At 43.7% G+C, this 19,684-nt stretch overlaps 3 protein-coding genes across 7 annotated transcripts; all 3 read right to left on the bottom strand.

Annotated features, from left to right (window-relative positions):
- Nucleotides 1-939: 939 nt before the first annotated feature.
- Nucleotides 940-3,178, bottom strand: LOC310905425 (arylamine N-acetyltransferase, pineal gland isozyme NAT-10; the record flags this gene model as incomplete). The annotated part of the gene is made up of 1 exon (XM_083851694.1): nt 940-3,178. One exon carries the CDS (start codon nt 3,176-3,178, stop codon nt 2,306-2,308), a length of 873 nt encoding a protein of 290 aa, XP_083707820.1. The 3' UTR covers nt 940-2,305.
- LOC310905424 (arylamine N-acetyltransferase, liver isozyme-like) lies at nt 940-17,063 on the bottom strand. Of its 4 annotated transcripts, none has more exons than XM_083851691.1 (3): nt 16,973-17,063; nt 5,610-8,396; nt 940-3,183 (listed from the first exon to the last, which is right to left on the bottom strand). In XM_083851691.1, the coding sequence occupies exon 2, from the start codon at nt 8,389-8,391 to the stop codon at nt 7,504-7,506; it is 888 nt and encodes a 295-aa protein (XP_083707817.1). In that variant the 5' UTR covers nt 8,392-8,396; nt 16,973-17,063; the 3' UTR covers nt 940-3,183; nt 5,610-7,503. The 4 variants fall into 4 exon arrangements, with proteins under 4 accessions (XP_083707817.1, XP_083707816.1, XP_083707818.1 ...); XM_083851690.1 differs by having other exon boundaries at nt 16,889-17,024; XM_083851692.1 differs by lacking the exon at nt 16,973-17,063 and adding an exon at nt 11,313-12,773.
- LOC310905421 (arylamine N-acetyltransferase, pineal gland isozyme NAT-3) lies at nt 12,922-17,954 on the bottom strand. Of its 2 annotated transcripts, XM_083851685.1 has the most exons (3): nt 17,209-17,954; nt 16,973-17,079; nt 12,922-14,947 (listed from the first exon to the last, which is right to left on the bottom strand). In XM_083851685.1, exons 1-3 carry the CDS (start codon nt 17,347-17,349, stop codon nt 14,068-14,070), a joined length of 1,128 nt encoding a protein of 375 aa, XP_083707811.1. In that variant the 5' UTR covers nt 17,350-17,954; the 3' UTR covers nt 12,922-14,067. The 2 variants fall into 2 exon arrangements, with proteins under 2 accessions (XP_083707811.1, XP_083707812.1); XM_083851686.1 differs by lacking the exon at nt 17,209-17,954 and having other exon boundaries at nt 16,889-17,028.
- Between the last annotated feature and the right edge of the window lie 1,730 nt (nt 17,955-19,684).

Below are 19,684 nucleotides of genomic sequence, written 5' to 3'. Positions count from 1 at the left end.
CAGAGAGAAGGTTAAAGGTTCAGTTGTTGGCAGCCCCATAGATCTTTGGTAAGAATGGAACACTAGAAAGGGGTACCTGGGTTGAGTCCCATCTTTCCAGGCACAGTTAAAAATGTGGTTATGAATCCATAGAGCTCTGCTCCAGGAACCTTTACACACCACAACCTGAGCAATTACCTGGGAGCAATAGCAGGACCATTTCTAGAGAAATACAGAGGCAAAATAACCTGTTCATGGCTGTCCTCAAGGCAAGAAGCAGCAGCACCAGGAAACAGCTGTAGTTCATTGCATATGAATGGTGACCTGGGTTGAATGCAGATGGGAATTTCTGTCAGCTAAAATGGAGGTGGTAAGTGTCTCCAAGCTCAGAGTGTTCCTTGGGGTCTTGAGGAACAGCTTATTTTGATCAATCATTTAGAAAGAAATAAAAATCCTTAAAGAGACCTTAATAAGTACAGTAATAAGAACACATTATAGAACAAAGTCCTTAGTTCCATCGTTTATAGAAAAACTGTATTCCCACCTCAGTAAGATCTTTAAGCATCCTCTGTCACCTCCCACTTGGTCCTTGGTTCCTTGTCCCTGCGCAGGCACATGTGCACCCAGGCCATCAGCTGCCACCACCACCGATGAGCAGGGAAGAGCCAGCACACCCCATGGCCAGCCCAGAGCTGTTGGCTGCTCAGCCCAGCAGTGGAGGAGTTGGCTACGGGACCTCGTCTTCAACCTACAAGTTCTTTTTCCTGGAACTTGTAGGAATTTACCATCTCCAACTCCACTGTAAAATTTGTTCAGTATCGGTGTGTTTGGTTCAAGAAGTTTGTGGTGGGGAAGGCTGACCAGCAGATGATAGCACAATTGCACAGACCTCACTTACTCAGCTAATGGTGCGTAAAAGAATCGTGCAGTTTCTTGGGGAAAGGCTCAATTTACAGCAACTGTTTTTATTTTCCTTTATTTCCAAATACACGTTTACAGTATTTGTGAGATTTTTGATCAGATAATGTCTTTGAGCAAAAAGATACACTATCAGTGAAAGGAATCCACATTTCACCAATACTGAGTATTATCGTAGATGGGGGAGAAAAAGTAGAGAAAGGGTGTTTTTCAGTATTGCTGCTACTCTTGAGAGCATTTCCCCTTTCTCAGTGGTTTTCTTGGTCAGGCTTTTTGCAGAAAAGTATGGTGGAGGAAACTTTTTTTTTTTTTTTTTAATGTGGAAATGCAATTCTACAATAACTTTTAAAGGAAGGAGCTCCTTTAGATTTGGTCAGCTCCTGGATATATATATTTTTTTCAATTTAATAGAGATGAAGAAACTAACTTGTGACACTAAAGATCTTGTGCTAAGTGTTAATCATTTAGTATAGTCATATGGACCCTCATATTTGCTATACACAAAGAGGTAGCAGGGTAGAATTAAGGCTAAAGTGGGGTTAGCTTCATTGTTCTTTCACCTTTGTTATACAAATACCTTGCAATACTAAAAATACGAAATTTCTACCCCATTTGGAATAGAAGTAAATCTAAGCTAGTTGAGACACTTAAGCACCATTCACCCCTTTATACGGTGATTACTTATAAGAAGCAAAGAGTGTTGGGTACATCCTCAGAATCCATCAGCCACAATAATGCTGCAATACATACAGTTTGCATCAACTGAAAAATACCTACATACCAAAAATTACTTCGGGCAGTTTACTGCAGTAATGACAAAAGGGATGCACATGATGATAATTTTCATTTCATACTATATTTTCACCTAAGGATGATGGTGAAAGAATTACACCTAATGTTCCTTTCAAAGATGGCAATATTGTTCAACCTATATTAAAGGTAATGAGATGAGCAGTGAGTGGTTAGATCTTGTGAAAAATGAAGTTTTAAATGCATACTTCATTGTCTAAAAGCTCACAGATGACTTTTTTCCTGTAATGACCATAGAAAATGTGTTGGGAGCATATCACAATGAATAATCCTTACTCCTATTTATGTGCTATAGGCACTCCAAAATTACCCAGACATATTTCTTACCCAGGTTTATAACCAGATTCAAATCAGTCTCTACATTTGTGCCAAAAATTGAACTGCAGTCATCTCACAGAAAATAATTCTATCTACCTGACAGACGAGTCTTAAATCCCTGATTTTCTCCTTTCCCCAGAGTGAAATTCACTTTAATCCGGTATTAATGTATTTTTCCTTCAGTCGCCTGCAAGAGGATCCCAAAATCTCACAGTAGTGATTGCGCAGGCCATGGAAGATACAGTACACATGTATCATTATCGTAGGTTTTTCCAGTCATCTAGATTGTGTAAAATCCTTTGACGTTAATTGGGATAAGTCTTCTCTCTAAAGTGATGTTGAACTTCTCTTTCAGTGTCTTCTCCACCTCTTCATCTTTAAGGGTTATAAATTCCACCAGATCCATGTTTTCCTTGTAATTGTATGTGGTCTCCGTGAGCGTCCACCCGATGAGTGCTCGAAAGCCATCGGTGGTCTGGAGTGTGCAGATAGACTTCTTCGTAAAGAGGGAATCTGGAGACGTCTGAAGGTACGTACACTGGAAACGGAAATCTTCCACTGTCCGTGGTTCAAGACTGAACATATACACTTTCCGACACTCTTTTTTCTCTAGAAGATCAGAATTTGAGAAATTTTGATTGGGGATATATTGTTTCCGTCTCATTTTCTCAAGGTACCAGGTGGCATTTTTTTCCGTGAAACGGAAGACACCAGGCGCCTGGGGCTGGTCTTTCCCCGACACAAGCTCCATCGGCTGCCACATTTGATAGGATACACCAAAGCCTCCATCAACAATGTAGGCTTTCCCGTCAATAACTACCTTGACTAGGAGATGGGTCATGATGGTGGCGTATGCATTTTCGTGCGGATTGAACACGTACGCTCCCAGAAAGCTGGCGTCGTACCCCAGGCATTTCAGGACCCAGCCTAACAGCTGGTTGTTTTCCATACACCAGCCACCACGCTTCCTCTGCACGATTTTGTTATAAACGTGCTCCAGCTCCAAAGTAATTTTCTCCCCACAATGGATGCTGAGGTTTTCAAATGGAACAGCACGGATGTGGTGCTGAAATATATCAGTTAAGGTTTCCAGATCTTGATTTTCAAGGGAACCTTTATACCCAGTTCTTGCAAAATATTCTTCAAGGTTCATGTCTCCTGTAAAGGAAGGAAATGTGTTTTGGTTTTGTTTCTTTACATCAATGACTTACAGTGCTGTGAAGAACTGCCCAGGCTGCTGCCAGCAAAGATGCTTTAATCTACTGAACCTCATCAGTGCGCTTTTTAAAGGTAACAAGTATTCATATCAAACAGTTCCCAGCGCACAGAAGAACAGTGCATGTCGGGGTTTGCTTTTTGTCTTAGTCATCCCTACAGCAAACAGCTGATGCAATTGCAGCTTATATATGCAATGGCTGTGAAACAGGGATTTGCTGTATTTGCCGGGTTAAGAAGCAATGTAAGATCACGCTAGGGAGCGTTCAGAACATTTCATGAAAATCAGTCCAAATCCACTGTTCAATGAAAGGAATGCCAGTAGGTGAAGCAGTGTTGTCTGCCAGTTGGAGGCAGAATAATTTGAGCCAGGATTCACATGTTCTTTTCATGACTGTGCCACTGGCCTGTGATCATAAATGAATGGCTTGTTCACCACATGTCTCTTTTGCCTCTGACAAAAAGTGAAAATGATACTCCCTGCACATTTTGTAAAGTGTCAAGTTTTATTCGGATAATTACAGCTGAAAAAAGCCTCTGACCTATTCAAGAGTTGTGGACCACTGTGTCTCTTGTCTACTCTGAGTGTTGCTAAAACTCATTTTGGTGTTGGAATAACAAAGGTGAGTGACCTAAAAGACAAAGAGCACATCTTCTATTCCCCGCTGTGCCCACATCTCTCAGGGTGTCATAAAAGTGGACGGTGGGTGCCTTACAGCTCTCTAGTCCTGGCCTTTCCCAAAACTCACATTATTCCTACAAAAGCAGGCATAACCAAGCATTTACTGAAGCCTGATACAGTGCATCCCTGGTCTGTCCTGCCTGTAGCAATGCCTGCCTCCTGGCCTGGCTTGGTAGGACTCCTCATGAGCAAAATTGCTGATGAGAAACTATTCAGCATGCTTTCTGCCTTCTAATACCATGGAAAGTCATGCCGGTGATCTGGTTTTCACGATGGCCCATCGCAGTCTGCCAGCCGTCATTATGAGTTGGCTGCTCTGTAGGTATCTGATAAAATACTGTTTGTAAAATATGTTGTAGATTGTCTGCTTGGATATAGAGCTGGAGATAAAATGTTTTGAAGGCTTCAACCTTTACAAAGAAAGCACTAAGTATTTCAGCAATCCAGAGTTACTGCAAATATTTAGCTTCTTGACAGCCCGCAAAGCTACTTGAAAATCTTCTGTGCATACAGTAAGCTGAGGTTTAGACACTTAATATTAGTGACTCAGGAAGTCTATTGTATTCAGATAAATTCAGCAGTGAACCACCGAACATTTAGTGCAAGCTAGAATTTCTCAAGGTGATTTTCAGTGACAGATTTATGATGTGCATATGGATGTTATAGAAGCAGCTGTCCAAAGTGAATGGAGAGCCCCATCAAAAACTGCATGTTATCTTCTACAGAGGGAATTTAGCTTCCAGTGATATTTAAGTGCATTGTTGGAGGATATTCCAACGTAATCCTTGTTAAGTAGAACATAAACTTTTGGGACTTTCTCCTTTTGATTTTCAGAATCTAAGTCTATCTGATCCTACCTGGTCAGATTGTGAACATGAAGTAGATCACAGCAGCATAAAGTTGTATCTTGAGTTTATAATATTTGTAATTTCTCTCTGCAGTTCCATAATACGATTGATCTATGTTAGATCTTAAGTGTAAGAGATGAAAGTTACAGTTCTTTTGAATTGTGAACAGATCAGATGAAAAGCTAGCTTTTAAAAAGGTAATCCTACAAATGTGGCTATGATTTATGCATTGAAAAGCGTCAGCGAAAGAACTTCCAAGGATTATTTCTAAATGTCCAAATGAAGGTGTTCATGCAAAAAATATTTCTTACTAGGACTATGCACATTATCAGTATTTCTGCTGTTAAAATACGTGTCTGCCTACTTCTGTCTTAGTGCATCAGCACATGGGCTTTCTGGGGTAGGTAAAACACAGTCTGTAACTTCATTTTTTTCTTATTTGTTTTTTAAAGGCCTGTAATTTTATTTCCAAAAAGCAGAATCTATTAATTATTAAATTGCTTTTTTCTTCCTTTGCATGTGCAATATTTTTTAAATGAATTAAAAATCTAAAGAAAAGGCTATAGTTCTAAATTTATATCCACTACTGCATCTAAACAAAAGTAAATCTCGTAGTCAAGTGAATAGTCACCTGAAGAGCAGTAAGACATAAAAATTGAAATTACATTTTTGTTTTGTCCTCTTCAAGAGTCCATGTTCAGCAGGCAATATTTTAGCTCTATATCTACACTTTTAAAAATATTTATCCTAAAGCAAATTCTGCTTGTGTTATTCCTGATGACCTTTACCATCATAAAGAAACCATTTTTTGTTTGTTCGTTTTAACAAAATAGACTTACCTCTTAAAATAACCTTATTTGTTTATGTTTGCAGCTTCTGGGTTGCTTACTACTGGGGCAGCAGTTGGTACAGCCAGGAGTGGATACAAATTTCGAGGGCTGTCTTCCTCTTTAAGCTCTGTTATCCCTCACTCCTGAATCTTAAATGCCAAGAAAGGGCAGAGTCCACCCAAACTGAATGCACATTTTTGGACTTCACTGATCCATGAGCAAATTAAACTTTGTTTCCTCTCTGTTAGTAGAAGTTTATGTTTTCCGCTGGTTGAGACCAGACCGAACTTGTTTTCCATGTAACATAAGTTCTGTAGATATTCACAATGGCTCCAATTTTTTTATAATTGCATTATTGTTAGTTGCTGAGTCAGCACTTTGTGGGGAAGTATAGTCTTCTGCTTCCTTCTGGGTGCACTGCATTGCCGAAGACCTGTATGCTCCATTTTTCCAAGCTCTGCAGATGTACGAAATGACCTGTCTTTGCTCACAAAGGAACTTTCTGATCTGTTCAAAGCCTCCACTGGAGCAGGTAGTTGCTTTGGAGCTGCCATGCCTAATGAATACCATGACAAATATTTATTTGAACAGTGTTGTGTGAGAACAAAGTAATCCATTGCTTCTCCAAAACTTGGCCTTCTGCATCCTCTCGTTGTGTAGCTGTTTGATTCTCTCCTTGTCAAGCATGTCTCCTTCACTTGATGTAGGTGGAAAGCTGGGTGTCCCTTTTGGGAAGACAGAGAGCATGTTGGGCTGTATCTGTGGAAGCACCTGAGTTTTAGGCACATCAACTGCCCCATCAGTTGGTATTGTTGACTGACGTAAGTGTCAAAGTCTTTTTCCTGGCTGAAGACCAATGTCGTTCTGTCACCCTCTCATTACGCATCCTGTGCAGTACCTGCCACAAGACTCAGCCTCATATAGGTAAAAAGTCTGTCATGTTACACCCAACGTGCTGTGAAACCACGCGGCTGGCATGTCCTAACTTCCCAGTGCTCTCTTTTGCATCTCCAGGATTTCTTCTTTAATGTAGCTTTTGTGCAGAAAACTACTTGTAATAAATATAAAGCAGTTTAGCTATAATACTGTCATGCCTGTTTGATGTCAAGTTGTCAAGGAGAGTTAGGCCCCAAAAGTTTAGGTTATATTTTTCAAAGGTTGATCTAATTTTGATTGTTTCAACTTCTGATACAAAAAGCCTGATTTTTAAGAACTGTTGAAGCTTCTCAGCTCCTATTGATTCTAAAAGCTAAAATTGGGCACTCAGCTAAAATTGGGCACTCAGGACTGGAGAGTTTGGGTTCGGTTTGTTTGTTTGTTTGTTTTTAAGTGTCCTTGCATAAATAGCTGACTTCAAGCCAATTTCTAGTAAGGGAACAGGACTCAAGTCTTTCAAGTTATTTCATCAGCAGTTAATCAGTACCTAATAGTGCCTTGTTTTGAGAAAGTCTTAACCTTTTTATTTTTAGGAAGTCTTTGATGTCCAAATTCAGCTCGAGTCTCTATTTCAGACTGTTAAAGAAACTCAATAATTTGTAAAACTGTGTCGAGAAGATTGGAAATAATACCAAAAAATGTTACAAATCTCTTGTGTAAAATGGTAATACAGCTTTTTTTTTCCTTTGTGGCACATGAGATCCAGAGAGGTGGAACAAAATTTAAGGGAGACAAAATGCAATTTCCATATGAGAAGATTAAAGGTGGTGAGATGTTTCAGTTTCTAAAGGAGAAGTTTAAGAAAAAGTACAAAATCAGTATAGGCAGTTAATTAACAATATACTTGAATTTACCAAGCTTTGTGTTCATCTGATTAACTCAACTTTAGAATCAGATTAATTCTATTAATGTTAATTTTAGAAGGTTTATATTGGAAATTTAAAGACCCATCTAACAGTATTTAGAATTAGATCGTATCCACCATATTAGGTGGCAAGCCACGAACGTTTACTGGTACCAGTTTGTTTTCTAGCACTATATTGAATTTTTCTTTCAGTGTCTTCTCAACCTCTTCGTCTGTAAGAGTTGTGATCTGCAGGAGGTCCGTGTCCTCCATGTAGTTGTACTTCATCTCAGTGAAGGTCCACCCGACTAAGGCATAAATCCCTTCAGTGGTCTGGAGGCTGCAGATTGACTTCTTCCGAAGTATGTTATCCGGAGACACTTGTAGGTATGTGTTTAGCTCCTGGAAGTCATCTATATGGCGTGGCTTAAGAGTGAATGAATATATTTTTCTGATATTGCCCATTTCTGTTGTATTAGTGGGAGGGACGCTTTGCTCAGAAATATAATGCTTCCTTTTGACTTTCTCAAAGTACCAGATGCCGTTGTCTTCCCTGAAGCAGAAGATGCCAGGGATCTGGGGTTGATCCTTCCCAGAAATCAGCATCACTGGCTGCCATGCCTGATAGGCACCACCAAAGCCAGCATCTACAATATAGGGGCATCCCTTGATCTCCACCTTCAGCAGGATATGATTTATGTGAGCAGTGTATGTCTTCTCTGCTGGATCATAACTATTTCCTCCAAGAATACAAACGTCATACCCTATTTCTTTCAAGGCCCAAAATAAAAGGTAGTTGCTTTCCAGGCACCATCCACCACGTTTCTTTCTCACAATCTTATTGTAAATAGATTGTAAATCCAGGTCAATGGTCTCCCCACAATGCATGCTGAGGTTTTCAAAAGGAATCGTCTGGATGTGATGCTGGAAGATGACTGTTAAGGTTTGCAAGTCTGCATCCTTATGGGAGCCATCGTAGGAAATTCTTGCGAAATACTCTTGAATGTTCATTTTGCCTGTGTGAGTAGGAAAACAGCCAGTTACTGTTGTGCAGCTCTCAAGGGGTTCGCTCCTATTTTATTTCTGCAGCACAGGTTAACCAGCCTGTAAATGTAGCTGAGGCCATTTCAGTGAAGATTTGAAAGAAACCTGTGCCTTTGGTAGGAGATCAAGCAGGTCTAACCTGCATTCTGTCATCTCTATTTCTTAAGAAAGAGGTGAGGATAGGAGCAGGTGACAGTAAAGCTTTATCTCTCAGATACTGTCTTCAACCCAGGTGGATAACTTTGCTATAGGAAAACACAGACATGGCACATAATAATCTCTGGCCCCAGATGAGGGTCTGCATGGCAAAAACTTTATAAAACTAGCAAACAACAGGTTTGCAAACAGCTGTTAGCCCAAATCAGCATAAAAGTCACAGTTTTTTTTTTTTCCTGTTTCTTTTATAGTAACAGGCAAGCAATTCTTAATCACAGAAAATTTAACTGGAAATTTTTACATTCATGGTTTCAGCTAACTGGGATTAACTTCTCAGCCTGTCAGCGTTTCAGCCAAGCTTCCATGTGAAGTAGGTTGTTGTTTTCTTAATCTCTTTAGTTTCCCTGTGGAGTTCAGACAGCGCTTTGACCCTGGCTGTTGAAAGGAAGAGATTGTTAATTTTTCTAACCTACGGGTCAAGGGAATTGATAATTATTAAGAATGCCTTCAAGGCATATTCAGTGGCTTTTGGTTTCTTCTACTATCTCTTACAAATCAAAGACCTTAGCCTCAGCTCAAATTATTGTATGTATTTTATGTCTTCATGTCGGTGATCCCCTTTCTTTTCATTAGCAGAAAGAGACTGTCATTGGTACTGGCTGCATGGCCGAGATGCAAAAGGTTCCCTGTAACACTTCTAATCCACTGACTCATACAGTATCTGCAAGGATTTGTTTTGCCTTTAATTTAGATTTAATTTGGCTTTTTTTTTCCATGCAAGGAGATATATATTTTTATTATTATTATTATTATTTTTATTTTTTAACCAAAACGATTCACGATCTGCTAAGGACTGTATGAAGTTCCAAAAGGTCTGTGGATTTTTTTCTCCTTGAAATTAGTCACGCATTCCCTGGGAGGATTTCCCAAAAATGTGTTGATGTAGATGATGCAGGAGCCACAACTATTCTCAGCTTTGGTCCACCTGCTCCCCTAGCAGTGACAGCAGCTCGGTCCGGTGTCTGGGAGTGCAAGGAGCTTTTAAAAATCCCATCTCAGATATATAAGTGGAAATACCCTTGTCCAGGAAGGTAAGCACATCAGAAGACCTAATCTCTAGACTTTAACCCCAACTTTGATGCCAGCAGCATAACTCACTTGACTTAGTTGTATTGCTGCTGATTTGTACTAGTACCAACAGTCAGAATGGGTGACACGGGAAAATATGCTAAAATTGAGTACTATCATAAGGGAATAAGAAATAAACCTTTTAATTTCAAAAAGACCCAGCAAAGCTACATGAAAAAGCAGTAATGTTATTTGATATTGCATTTTTTGTTGTTGTTTTTTTGTGTGTTTTTTTTTTTTTCTACCCCTTTATAAGGACAAGGGCACTCATCTCTGGCAAGATCTCCTTGGAAACGCTGTTTGTAGAAAGCCATGCCCCCCTACAGACATGGACACACGTACATGTACGCTACCAAGGCCATCCTGTGGTGCTCTGCCCTGTTTTTCTCTCTATTCCCATATTCAGCCATTCTGCATAGCCAGATAGAAACATCTCTTTCTCACAATGGTGCCAAGCTTTACCTCTTGGCCCAGGAGGGGCCCAAGCGAGTGCCTTGCAAGCCTTGCGAGCCTGGTGGGTCTCATAAGCTTGACATTTTCTTTTGGGCAAGTGCCCATCAGTCCATGCTCCAGGCCAGCAGCCAAAGCCCTGGTGCACTCCCTGTAGCTCATCTCCTGGGTCCATGTCCCCAAGGGCCCTGGTGCGGGGACAGCACGGTCTATGAGCAGCCCCTCTGCCAGCCGTGGGCGCCTCCCTGGGCACTGTACACAGCAAAGCTTTGAGAAAATGGGTTTGGGGAAATGCATAGCCCGTGCCTCAGTTTCCCCAGCTTGGAACCTCATCAATTTAATAGAGGTTGTGTAATAGAGATAGGCCTGTGGTTGCTGCTAAAATAGGCTCTGATCTCTGTTAATACTGAAATAGGTGTAAGAAGAATAAGGCTGCAGTACAAAACCACCAGTGCTAGTGAATATAGGCAGGTAACAGCCGTGTAAACCGCTGTTCGCTCTCTTGGCTTCCCAGAGGCAGCTTTTCTTCCCAGCACAACAGTGACCACCCCAGCAGGACTGTAACACAGTACGAGCCCTTGCCCAGGGGATGGTTTGCATCCCGAACCGGGCTGCAAAATAAATCTCTTTGCCCCAGTTCAGACCTGGGTCTGATTTACTTTTGCTCCCACAGCAGCCGAGCTCCATTTGTGCACATTCACGGGAGCAGCTCGGTGGGCAGCAGGATGCAGGCAGGAGTTGTGCCTGTTTGCAAGCCTCCCCCGGGATCACTGAATCCTTTCATAATTCACCTCAGTGGTAGGAACAGTTCTTCACTGCTAAAATTCAAGAGAGACTTCCAAGGTAGGATCCTTTTGCACATGCCTCTACGATTTATTTGATTTTAAGCTGCATTGCAAGACAGGAGCCGGCTTTTTCATACACTCAGGCTCAGCATAAAACAAGTTCGTCTCGAGTGCTTGATCTTTGTACTTTGACAATGGCTTCACAATGCTACGCGTGGTGTCGACCCCGGGGTTGCTGTAATTTATACCTTGCTAACATGCCTATAGTGCCCAAGCACATGGTATGCAGACGCGCAGGGGTGGGCTTTTCCAGCCAGGCTGACCCGCAGCTATGCACTGGAGTTAGAGCTCAGACGCACGGGTGCTTACCTCTATGCCAGGAGCCGCAGGCTTTCTGGGCTGGCTTGCTCCAAAGTTCCCAGGAACGATTGCACCAGGCACTGCTGCCCTTAAAGATCCAGGCTGCCTTTTGCTGCCTGGCAGGGGCAGGATTTTCCTCCAGCAGAACCGGACAGGATGGCAGATGGTTTTGTCTTTTGTCATATTTTATGTTCTGGTGGCCTTATCGCTTTCGTTGTTTTGACACGTGCATAGAAAGCCCTGTCATGCAATTAACTGCGGTAGGAGCTATACAAAGAGCCAGAACATGATGCATTCCCCAAATTGCTTACAATGTTGAGTAGGTTTAAACCTCCCACGTTACTGATTGAGAGCCAAAGCCTTCCAGGAACACAAAGGAGCAGCACGTCACAGGTAGCACCTCGGGCAAGTGGCTGTCACCCCGTACGCAACCCCTCAGATCACCCCGATGCTTCAATCTCTGGGGCACCTTGCCGGTTGCACCCACGCCGAAGCTGCAAAGCAAGAGTGCAAATTTTGGTACAGCTGTAACGTCAGTGACACTGACATGGCCTGGCTCCCTGTAGGAAGCGATTTAGGACTAAGAGCTACTAATCCAAGCCAAGCAAGTCACTGATCAGTTGGCAGGGGGTGGCCACTATAGGATTAATCGCAGAGCACCGAGTCATTCTTGGCAGCTGGTGCCGGCCCCCCAAGCAGCAAGGCCAGGTTTGCCAAGGCCTTCAGCTGTCCAAGACCCTGCAAGCCCTGTCCTCAGTCAGCGAGGATGCTACTGCCCGAGCACAGCACTCCTGGAGCCCGCTATGCCTTTAAGGATTTGCCTCTGAAGTCTGTGATAAGGAAAAAAGCAAGCTAGTGAAATCTGAGCTGAAGAGCCTCTATTTTTTTCCCCCTGGCAGAGCCGCATGTGATTTCTCAGGGCCGGAGGTGCTGAGCTGTGCCAATGGGCCGCAGCCAGGGCACGCACCCTGGGGGCTGAGTCAGCTGAAAGGACAGCGCTCTTTTTCCTATTACTGGTTGCCCTTTGCGTGCTGCATCTCTGCAGCGATGAGCTAAGCCCCCTACCCCTTCCCCTGAGACAACGAAACAGCCCGAAGCACAAGAAGAGGCCAGGCACGGGGTGCTTCCCAGGCCTGGGTTTCCACAGACGCCTTGCAGCTGCTGCCCGCGCCTCCACGCGAGCTGCCTGTGCTGCCAGGCTGCCTCCATCCCACAGCTCTGCCCCAGCCACCAGGCACTGTGGGGGTAAATACATCGGCTTTGGGCAGCTTCCAGACCAGCTAGATCCTGGAACAGGTCCTGCTGGCCCTGGGCACTAACATTTCATTTCCCCATAGGCTGGGGGAGGCCCGTGTGGCGTAAGGGACCAACACGTGCGGCCAGTCACACACAGATGAGTTTTGGGAAGCCGCGGATTTGGGGAACTACCTGTGTCACTAAGAAATACATTTTGAAGGTGCAGAATAGCAGCTGCTTTTATTAACTGTAAATTTCTAGTTGTAGGAAGCTGCACACGTTGCATAACAAACAAAAATGAAGGGACGGCGAGTCCTTGCATTCTTAAAAGCCTTGGCTGCAAAACATCTGCATATGCAAACAATCAGGACAACTGCAGTGATTAATGATTTTTTTTTTTACTTTTTTTTACTTTGGGAATAAAGGTTGCAATATGGGCGGAAAAAAAAATGAAAATTTCACAATTTTTTTTTTATGTAGTTCTAATTCACTTACATGATTTACTTAGTTGTAAGTACATAGTTGTAATGCTTCTGTGATTTGTACATAAAGGAACGTCAAGCATCATCTCAAAGGGCAAAGTGATTACATTTGTGTAATTTCTCATACTAACAATCTTAGCCTTTAGGTATCTGATTAAGATTCATCGCTTTTCCTTATATCAATATAATTAGTACCACTGCAAACACATTCTCAGTCAAGCAGATATGTTTTGGAAAAATAACTCTGTGCACTTGTTTGAATTCGGTCAAAATAACTAACGTGCAATAACATTTGGAGTAGGAGCAATGCTCTTGTGCAAGGAGAGTGCATTCCCAGCAGTCCTCTGCTGGGTGGTCACAAACAAAATCCATGGGAGATGCTTTCAGTTTGAAGAAATTCTGCTTTTTGGTTATGTCACTGAGAGAACAGGAGTCATGTAAAGTCTGAAACAAGGCAGAATTGTCTCCTAGCATTTCTCATCACTGGTTTTAGGCCATAAAAAGCCCCTCGGTACTGGAGGGACTGTCCGACTGCTATGTGAGAGGGTGCTAGGAGTGCAAGAGCATAATGGAGAGGCTTATGACTTACTGTAGCAAATGGCACTGGATGTCTTTATTTTTCTGGCTATTACATTTCAAAAAAATAGCATTCATTTAAGATGTGGGTATGATTTTCCCCAGGTGGCAGACCAAAGTAATAAGGAAAGGGACATAGTGCTCCATCGCCCTGCCCTGCTGCTCTGGTATCGTGGGAAAAGCTTTTAAGAGGTGAAAGGAGCAGGGAATGGGCAGCGTCTGCTGCCAGCTAAGCACAAACAGAAGGGGAGCGATTTGATTGAGTGAGGAAGAAACAATTTGTACCCAAACCAAGGAGAGATGCAGGAACAGTTGTGAAAATCAATTTATTTTCCAGATTCATGCTAATCTGTTCTGCCTTACACTGGGGTAGATGGAAAGAGAAAACTTAACCTTTAGATGCTTGTCAGAAAAGAGGGGGGAGAATTGCATGTAATGCCACTAGATTGAATTATAATTCAGACAGTGAGTTAAAACAGAGACAACCTGCTTGTATTGATGGGTACAAATTTCTTATCTAGTGTTATACTGAATTTCTCTTTCAGTGTTTTCTCCATTTCTTCGTCTGCAAGGATTCTGATTTCCACCAGATCCATGTTATCCTTATAATTGTACTTTATCTCAGTAAGTTTCCAGCCAACCAGTGCCCGGACGCCGTCGGCTGTCTGCAGGCTGCAGATGGACTTCGTAACGAAGAGCGAGTCCGGCGCAGTCTGCAGGTGCAGGTTGCGGGCTCTGAACTCTTCTATGTCTCGTGGCTGGAGGGTGAAGAGATAAACTCGCCGGCAAACTTCTTTGTCCACATTATGAGAAGTGGAGACGCTTTGGTTGGGAACACACTGCTTCCTTTTCACCTTCTCAAGGTACCAAGTCCCATCCTCTTCCAGGAAGCGGAAGATGCCGGGAGTCTGAGGCTGATCTTTCCCCGAAATCAGCTCCATTGGCTGCCACATCTGGTAGGCCATCCCAAAACCGCCGTCCACAATGTAGGATTTGTCACAAAGCACCACTTTTAGCAGCAGATGGTCAATGTCATCAGCGTATGCATCATACTCCGGGACATAAACTTTCGATCCCAGAAGGGTGACATCATACCCTAGGGTTTTCAGGGCCCAAGATAAGAGGTGGTTGTTCTCCATGCACCAGCCCCCGCGTTTCCTCTTCACTATCTTGTCATAAGTGGCTGCCAGGTCCAGCTCAATGCTTTCCCCGCAGTGGATGCTGAGGTTCTCGAAAGGGACTGCTTGGATGTGGTGCTGGAATATTTCTGTCAAGGTCTCCAGGTCCGGTTTGTCGTAGGAGCCCCGATAAGAAATTCTGGCAAAATACTCTTTGATGTCCATACTGCCTCTGAGAGAAGGGTGAAGAAAATACCATAGCTTGTGTCAGAAGTAATGGAAGGATCTTCCCCATCTGTTATAACGGGGCTGTCATCAGAATGAGCAACCTGCTCAGAAGAGGAGCAGGGTTTGACAAATGGTCCTATCAAAGGCAGCTGAGTGCAAGTATTAGCACTGAGGGAAGCCAATGGGGCACTGCTGATGAGCACAAATGTTATTTTTAATTGTTTCTTTTACAGCTGTGACAAGAGGCTCCGGCTGTGCTAAGCACATTTCAGCAGAGAGTTCCTGCCCAGCAAAGCTACAAATCTCGGTAGGAAGGAACAAAAACAGTAACAGCTCTGTTTCCTCACTAGAAATTACGGGAACTGAGACTCTCCAGCTCTGAACTGCTTTACTTGTGGTTTGACTCAGCAAAGCAGAAGCAGAAAGCAAACCCTCCCGCCCCTGCAGAGCAATCTAGAGCCTCCTCTGCAACTGCATCTGAAATAAACCCCCCCGTCCATGGTGTTTCCTCCGTTATTTGGGCAGGCTGGCAGAGGCCAGTCACACCTGCGTCTGCTCTCGGTGCTGGAGGTAGCAGATGTGATCTGGAGCCCAGAATTGTTTTTACAGCCACAGAGGCAGAACAGGCTGTGGGAGATTTTTGGTTCGTCCGCTGGGAGCCACTCCCTGAGCAGGACTCAGCTTCCTGGCCCTGCTCCTCCGCCCTGCACCAGCAGTGGGAGGAAACCAAGGTTTGGGCCAAAAATACAAATTTCAGGGGCCCCACATTTTCTGACATCAGTCTCTTTGGGGGTGTATTTGCACTCATAGTCGTGTTTCGGGGAGGCAGCTGTCTCCCAGGCAGCAGGCATTGCCCTCCCTGTCCCATCTGCAGCAGGTTTAGCAGGATGCTGTGTTACATGAGCACGAGGGAAGAAAGCAGCCCAAAGACCTGAGCCCTTGGTGTAGGGTGGCAAGAAATGGGATTTTAATGTGGCCAAATACCTTTCTTATTCCACCCTGGGCACCAGTGAGTTTCAGATGGCTCTGAGCACAGGGCACTGTTGTTCAGATCATTGACCTGAAACGTCCCAAAATGTTCTCAAAGTACCTGTGTGTGGTTCTTAAGATAAAACCATAAGAAAAAACTCTGACTGTTCCAACAGGATTCAGTTCTTAATATGATGAAAAATAGTGTCCACCGAATTGTATGGAAATTTTATATAGTTTCAGTATATAACGAAAGCAATGAAAATACAAGCTCTCCATTTCTCGTAATGTCCTGGCAGGAGCAGAGGGTGTTCCCAGGGTGGCTACCCACATTTAGGATGCAAATGCTCAAAAACCTGTAACTATCGCATCATGCCACCACCACATCTAAGAGATTTAAAGAGCAGGCCGGAATTATCAAACATCAGGTAAAGAGTATCTGATCATTATTCTGGGCCTTCTCTTTCTTCAGCTTCCACCTTGTTCCCAAGCTTTTCCCCAAAGCATCACAACTACAACTCTATTAATTTTTGGAGATGGACTTTGCAGAAACTTAGTTCTTGCAGTGGGAACAGAAAGCTAGCTTCACCAGCAATGAGCATCCCTTCCCCCTCCCTTTTTCTTCCTTTCCTTCACTTTGCCAAACTAGGTGAAACCTCTGTATTGTATGAAACCTTTGTGGTTTTTTTTTTGTCTTTCTGTGTTTCATGTATTTGTTTACAAGTCCCTTTCAATAGCTGTAACTGAAATATGTCAGATGGCACCAATGCCCGAGCTGTTTGAGGCTGATAACCAAGTAAATAAAGCAGCGTATCTGGTACACTGACGTAAAAGGAGGCATCTGTAGCTGAACGTTTCTCTCTCTGCCGTTACACAACCTAGCCATTTTCTGATGTGTTTTGTCCTCAGTCGTATTTAACTTCCTGGTTATGAAGTGCTCAGCTGCCAAAATTGAGGGTTGAAAAAAAGGTCTTACCTGGAAAATCAGTTCAACCACGAACGGACCTCCTGGGGGGATTTGTTTAAGGTAAAGTGAGCAGTGCGGTCCTCTGTCCTTTACCTGGTGCAGGCAGGGGTCAAAGACTGAAAGACTGTCCTCCAGCTGCTTTCCAGGGGAATGTCTTTTCTCTCAACTTGCTTCCACCCGCTTCTGTCAGATTGCAAAAGCTGAAAGAAAAAAAAAAAAAAAAAAAAAGAAAAGGGTGGAGCACAAGAGCCGTAGTGAGCGAACAAAACCAACAGCACTGACTCAACCCGCATTCAAAACCTGGTTGTTATTAGAGTGTTTTCACTCACTTTGTACTGCCTGCAGTGGCTAGTTTGAGCTGTAACAGAAAACGACAAAAAGCTAGCCGGATGCACGTGGGCGATATAGAGCTTCCCCAGGTGTTGGGTTACTGGTTGTTCAGAAACTTGGGGAATATTTCTTGCAGGCATTGAGCCTGGGAAGTTTTTTCCACTCTGAAAAGCAGCAAGATTTCTGCACAGCACCGCTCTCCTCTGTCAGCATGCACAGGAACTTCAGCCTTTTCTTAACTGACGCTTTATAATTTATATGCTTGGTTTTGTTTTGGTTTGGTTGTTTGTTTTTTCAGTAAATTTCATGGAGTGTGAGGATAGGGTGGGCCAGCAGTGCGTCTGCCTTGATCCTGGCCCAGAAGTAGCACCTGAGGATGCCTCTGGCAAAGTGATGATATGAAGTGCCAGCACACAGGTAGCTCTCAGTGTGATTCATACTGCTTTTCTCTCTGCACGTTTTGCTTACACTTTTCCAAGCTAAATCTTATTAATTCTCGGATATAAACAGATAGATTCCTCTATGTTAATTCCCTAACAGTCCTTCACATTTAGCATCACCAGCGAGTTTCATTCAAACACTGATTTATTGGGATAATTAGCAGAGATAATAAATCAGACCAAACAGAGAGGCATGTGGTAACCCATTACACAGCTCCACTGCCATATCAAAATTTGGCTCTTTATCATACCATCGGCGTCCGGTGTTTGACCCCACGAGACAGAACTGATGCCCAAGGCGAGAGACACTCGAGGGAATGGATTACTTGCCTTTCTTGGGCTCCTCTGGGCAGGTCCAACTTGGTGAACAGAGAAAGCCTATGTTCCTAGCCAGATCTTGCTGTGCGTGGAATAATCCATTCTCTTCTCACAGGCTTCATTTTGACAAAGAGGGGCCAAAAGCCAGGTAGGCAGACCCGTGGTGCCTGTGGGACCCACACCGAGAAGAAGCCCACACTCCCCAGAGCCACTTGGGACCCCAGACGATGCCAAAAGCACCACGTTCCCTTGGGCAATTGTGGGAGTAAGGTATTGGTAGCAGCTAACACTGAGTTCCTGAGAAGACACAAGTGTTTCGTACCCGAGTAGGAGCAAAACCCATTTCTCCTCATACTTTGATACCCAGTTTTCCTCAGCCACCCCCCTACAATGTAGCCCTGATGGAACAGTTTCTTCCTGTGTCTTCCAAATTCTCATCTAAGCTCACTGTCCCATGCCTTTGTTCCTGAATCACTCCTTTTTGCTCCCCACTCTCCACCATTTGCTCCTCAAGCCATTAAAGCCAAGAAGTCTCGTCCTCCCCAGGTGCACCCAAGGCTGCCAGAGGGCAAAGCTCGCTCAACGAGAGCTGAAGGGGAAGGGAAAGCTCGTCTTGACCCAGAAGCCCTGCCAGAGTCTGTTTGCATTTCAGCTCTGTGCCAAATCATAGCGGCTCATTTCAGGCTTGGCAGGGCAATAAACTGCAATAACTGCTGATGGGCAAGGTGCCTGGATGTGCCGCACATTCCCACCTGAGCCCATCCCAAAAAGAGGCAAAGGGCAAAGCCCAGCCCGGGTCAAGGGGAGCACTTGGCCAGCAGCGACCTGTAACACATTGTCCCGGACCTGGCAGGAGGTGAAGCTTGCTGAGCTTCTTCCAGAAGAACATCAATGTAATTGCACTCGGCTTTTATTTATTTATTCATTTAAACTGCCGACAGCATTTAATTTATTACTGAAATCCTTCTCTCCTCCTGACTCTCCTTAGAGGCTGCATCAAATATTCCTCCCTCCCCCCTTTAGCAGAGCATTATGTGCTGCAGTGTTTGCTTGGAGAAATAAAAGCATATGGTGCCCTGTTTGGGGGAACGGTGTGCAGTCGAGTGTCTGCTCAGTGTTAAACAGCTCCCACTACAGTGCCCTCTGTGATGGGCTGCATAACAGAGCGGGGGTTGTTATCTCCTATTAGCTGGATGCTTAACATAGAAATTATGAGGTGTTCTATTTAGCTGGTTGCTTTTGGTGGGAAGAAGGGGCGAGATGTTTAAAAGAGATTAGTTTTTAAACTAATAAAACATTTGACATGTTTTAAATGAAATAAAATCTTAAATTCTTGCACAAGTTCCGATTCTTCCATCCTGCTGAACTCTGGTGGCTGGAAAAGAAAACGCTGCACACCCTGAGCGGAGCAGCAGGCCCCATCCTACCATTTCCAAAGGAATTTTAATAGATGTAAGCCGCTCTAATACGCACGTAGTAAATAATATTCATGGCCTATAAACATATTCGTAATGGTAGGACTCTTGCGCTTTATATTCATTGCCTTCCTTATGTAATTATAGATATCAAGCAGCTGTGGCTACATATCTTTCCGATTTGCGTCCACAGCATCCATCACGTGCAGTTTGGGGGATGTAATAAGTCCTCCTCCCCAGCAAAAGGATGGGTCCGATGAGAGCGGCGCCTTCTGCCCATGGGATTAGGGAAGGGAGTAGCT

This window comes from Anser anser, assembly GCF_964211835.1.
Source record: "Anser anser genome assembly, chromosome: 11".
NCBI lineage: Eukaryota > Metazoa > Chordata > Aves > Anseriformes > Anatidae > Anser > Anser anser.
Note: the sequence above shows the minus strand (reverse complement) of the source record. Positions and strands in the feature narration are given on the sequence as shown.

What these genes read in the sequence shown, in the direction of transcription:
- LOC310905424 (XM_083851691.1), bottom strand. Translation starts at nt 8,391, where the DNA reads ATGAACATTCAAGAGTATTTCGCAAGAATTTCCTACGATGGCTCCCAT.
- LOC310905421 (XM_083851685.1), bottom strand. Translation starts at nt 17,349, where the DNA reads ATGCCTGCAAGAAATATTCCCCAAGTTTCTGAACAACCAGTAACCCAA. An exon ending in GCCACTGCAGGCAGTACAAA is followed by an intron (nt 17,080 to 17,208) that starts GTGAGTGAAAAC and finishes TTTTTCTTTCAG; the next exon opens with CTTTTGCAATCTGACAGAAG. An exon ending in TTGACCCCTGCCTGCACCAG is followed by an intron (nt 14,948 to 16,972) that starts GTAAAGGACAGA and finishes CCCTTCTCTCAG; the next exon opens with AGGCAGTATGGACATCAAAG.